This window comes from Hyaena hyaena, unplaced genomic scaffold (genome assembly GCF_003009895.1).
Source record: "Hyaena hyaena isolate Hyena2069 unplaced genomic scaffold, ASM300989v1 scaffold_9, whole genome shotgun sequence".
NCBI lineage: Eukaryota > Metazoa > Chordata > Mammalia > Carnivora > Hyaenidae > Hyaena > Hyaena hyaena.
Window position 1 is genome coordinate 672,695 of NW_024080641.1, and position 4,086 is coordinate 676,780.

The 4,086-nt window shown below is 58.1% G+C and overlaps 1 protein-coding gene across 2 annotated transcripts in view; it reads left to right on the top strand.

Moving 5' to 3' along the window:
* The window catches only part of SYT3 (synaptotagmin 3), a 17,844-nt gene that overhangs the window by 9,226 nt on the left and 4,532 nt on the right, over positions 1-4,086 (top strand). For both annotated transcript variants that reach the window (XR_005530628.1, XM_039245051.1), the window contains exons 5-8: positions 134-352; positions 2,398-2,518; positions 2,748-2,919; positions 3,036-3,168. Coding sequence is in view for 1 of the 2 variants with exons in the window: in XM_039245051.1 (XP_039100982.1) it covers positions 134-352; positions 2,398-2,518; positions 2,748-2,919; positions 3,036-3,168 (645 nt within the window). In the remaining variant the exon portion in view is untranslated. The remainder of the gene's footprint in view (positions 1-133; positions 353-2,397; positions 2,519-2,747; positions 2,920-3,035; positions 3,169-4,086) is intronic.

Here is a 4,086-nt window from a genome sequence, read left to right on the forward strand (position 1 = left end):
AGGGAGGAGGGGCCGGGGGCCAGGACTCCTGGGTCTGAGGGAGGAGGGGTTTGGGGGTCTGGACCCCCGGGTCCTTTGGAAGTGGGGCTGATGGGCGCGGTGTCTGTCTCCCTCCCTCCCCCACCGCCTGCAGGTGCACAGGAAAACTCTGAACCCTGTGTTCAACGAGACATTCCAGTTCTCGGTGCCCCTGGCCGAGCTGGCCCAGCGCAAACTGCACTTCAGCGTCTATGACTTCGACCGCTTCTCGCGGCACGACCTCATCGGCCAAGTGGTGCTGGACAACCTCCTGGAGCTGGCTGAGCAGCCCCCCGACCGCCCACTGTGGAGGGACATCGTGGAGGGAGGCTCGGTCAGTGGCCCCTGCATCCCTCTGCCTGGGGGCCCGGGACCCCTCAGTTTCCGACCTCTTTGCCCTTGGACTCCATAACCTAACTTCTTGACCCAGGCTTTTCTTTTGAAATTTATTTTATTGCGCAATATTGCAAGCGTACAAGCGAAGTGTAGAGATTGATATAATGGACCCCCATCCCGTTTCCCACCGTGTCAAATGCAGCCGTCATGCCTGGACCCCAGATCTCCCAACTTCTTACCCCCACCTTTGACATCTGTTGGTAACAGTCGGGAAAATTGTAACAGACACCCACCAACCACTTCCTCGTAACCTCATGCTGTGACCCTATGACTTTGCCTTCTGACCCGAGATTCCTGACCTTCCATCCTTCCGACCTCAGAGTTCCCAGCTTTTTTTTTCTGACTTCCTTCATCTTCCAACCTCCTGGCTTTCCAGTTCCCAAGCTTCCTGAAACCCTAACCCTTCTGATCTCTGATCTCTGATCTCTGAACATTTTACGTTTCAAACCCATGACCTCCAGATCTAATCTCATCCTCGGGTCTCCACCCGAATCCTGATAGACTCATGCCCCCAGGCCTCAGGCGTACCTGGGTCCCCAATATCCCGCCACCACCAGTCCCTCCAGCAGCCAGATTGTGGGGTCCACAACGCCCCGCACAGATCCCCTGCCACTTCCTCTGTCCATCCAGTCACTCCAACATGCTTGTTGGGTGTCCTGACCCCTTCTGCACCCCCAAACCCCAAACTCCCAACTCCTAGGCCGTCTCGGTTCTAATCCGTGCATGTCACAACATCCCAGCTGTCTGCCGATGCGAGGCTGCTGTGCGTGCGCTGGGCGTGAGCCCTGTCCTAGCTCCTAGCTTTGTTTACGGGATGGCCACGCTCGAGGTCCTGCCCTTCTCTGAGCCTCAGTTTCTCCATCTGCATGATGACACAGTTGAATCGGGTGCCCGCGGCTCTTCCTACAGCCTCCTTCGTGGGGCTCTCCCTGCCTCCCCCTTGTCTGCCTGTGTCTGTCGCTTCTCTTTCCCCCTCATTGTCACGGGAGGTCTTCACTCACTTAGTTTGCACTTTCATTCTTTAAACAGTTGGCTTTTTTCATTTCAGGATCAGGACCTGGGGACCCCAGACAGTCCTCGGGGGCTCCAGGCCTAGGTGGTCACAGCTGTCAGGGGTAGGGAGTGGGGGGGTCCAGGGACCTGGGCCTCAGTCAGCGTGGTAGGGAGGCCAGGTGCCCAGATGAGGCTGAAGGACCGGGCAGGGCGGGTCGTGGGTCTGGGCCGGCTCAGCCCCCGCTCGTGGCCTGTCCGTGTGTGCTGGTGTGGGAGGCTCTGCCTCCTTTGTGGCCTCACTTAGGGATGGTGTGTCCCCAAGACTGACTCCTCAGTGTCTGTCACACTGTTTGGATCTCTGTCCCTCACGCTGGGTAGGCTTCTGGCTATTTCTCCCTCCCTTCCTCTCTCTCTCTGGGTCTTTTCCTCCCCACCTCATTCTGGGCCCCCATCACTCTGTCCAGGTCTCCACACCCTCCACCAAGTCTTAATCCCCATTTCTTGAGATCTCCTGCCCCTTGGGGGCTCTGGCACCAACCCCCCAAACCCGACTCTGTCTCCCTCCTCTGGGTCTGTCTCCCTCTCCTCCCTGCTGCTTCTGTACTCTTCTCTCTGAAGTCTCTGCTTGTTTGTTCTCCACCCTCCCCCCCCCCCGCCCCCGCCGGTCTCTCTGCCCCCTCTCTGGGTTTTCTTGCTTTAGGGCTCTGTGGGTCCGTCTTTCAAGCTACGGCTCTCAGTGCCTTGCTCCTTGGCACAGCCTGTGTTTCACTGTGTTCTCTCTCTCTGTGTGTCTCCTGCTCCCTCCCCGCACTCATGCTGCTTCTCGCTGGCAGCACGCGGCTGTGGCCAGGGTTAGGCAGGGTCAGACTGTGAAGTGGGTGGGAACCCCCAGTTCTGAATGTCAGGGAGGAGAGCCGGGGGCTCCAGACGTGAGGGAGAGACCGGGGGAGACTGAGGCAGCACATGCCGAACCCCTCTCCCCAACTGCAGGAAAAGGCAGATCTCGGGGAGCTCAACTTCTCACTCTGCTACCTCCCCACCGCCGGGCGCCTCACCGTGACCATCATCAAAGCCTCTAACCTCAAAGCGATGGACCTCACCGGCTTCTCAGGTGGGTTGGGGGGAGGCGCTGGGATCTGAGGGAGGAGCATCTGGGGGCCTGGACTCCTGGGTCTGAGGGAGGGGGGGCTGGGGACCCAAACTTCTGGGTCTGAGGGAGGAGGGGCTGGGGGCCACACTCCCGGGTCTGAGGGAGGAGGGTAATGGGGACCCAGACCCTTGGGTCAGTGTCGGTCTGAGGGAGGAAGTCGAGGTTCAGCGCGCTGGATGCCCGCCCCCAGACCCCTACGTGAAGGCCTCTCTGATCAGCGAGGGGCGGCGTCTGAAGAAGCGGAAAACCTCCATCAAGAAGAACACGCTGAACCCCACGTACAACGAGGCGCTCGTGTTCGATGTGGCGCCCGAGAGCGTGGAGAGCGTGGGGCTCAGCATCGCGGTGGTAGACTACGATTGGTGAGGGTCATGGCCTGGGCCGGGGAAGGGGTGGTGGTGGCGGGAGGCCAGGGATGGGGCGGAGCGTGCCCCCTCCCTCCCGGAGTGCTCACCGCCGCCCCCTCCCCCGCCCCCAGCATCGGGCACAACGAGGTGATCGGCGTGTGCCGGGTGGGCCCGGACGCCGCCGACCCCCACGGCCGCGAGCACTGGGCGGAGATGCTGGCCAACCCCCGCAAGCCGGTGGAACACTGGCATCAGCTGGTGGAGGTGAGTGGGGCGGCCGCCCAGTGACACTGGCGATGCCATTCACGCACTCATCTAGTTATTCCGGCCTAGTTTGGAATCTAGACCACCTAGGTTGGAATCCCTGCTCTACCAACTTTAGCTGTGTGACTTCGGGCAAGTTACTTGACCTCTCTGTGTCTCAGGTAATTGAGAAAATGAGGTGGTAGTGGTGGTTGTTTATAAAATTTTTAAAAATGTTTTATTTATTTCTGAGAGAGAGACAGCATTAGCAGGGGAGGGTCAGAGAGAGAGGGAGATACAGAATCTGAAACAGGCTCCAGGCTCTGAGCCAGCTGTCAGCACAGAGCCCAGTGGGGCTTGAACCCACGAACCATGAGATCATGACCTGAGCCGAAGTCAGACGCTTAACCGACTGAGCCACCCAGGCGCCCGTATAAAAATTTTTTTAAGTTTATATATGTTTGAGAAAGAGTGAGCATGAGCAGGGGAGGGGCAGAGAGAGAGAGAGGTGAGGGGGGTTGGAGACAATCCCTAGTAGGCTCCGAGCTCTGAGCATGGAGCCTGATGAGGGGCTCGAACTCACTCACTGGGAGATCATGACCTGAGCCAAAAGTGAGAGTCGGATGCTTAACTGACTGAGCCACCCAGGCGCCCCTTGGGTTGTTAACAGCATCTAAAGTTAGATACGGGGATTCAGTGAGTTATGCAGGATTAAGTGTCTGTCCCTCCCTAAGGGCTCAGCAAATGGTCAGCTACTGTTACTGTTATTTCCCATGATATTAAATCCAAAATAAAGGGGGAAAACTGAGTGATGGAGCTGGGTTGGGGTTTTTTGGGGATTCAGTTTTGGTTCAGTTTGTTTTAAAGCAGGCTGTAATTCACAGTCAGTGGTTGTGGTTTCCTGGGTGGGACCAACAGTATTTCCTTCCTTCCTTCCTT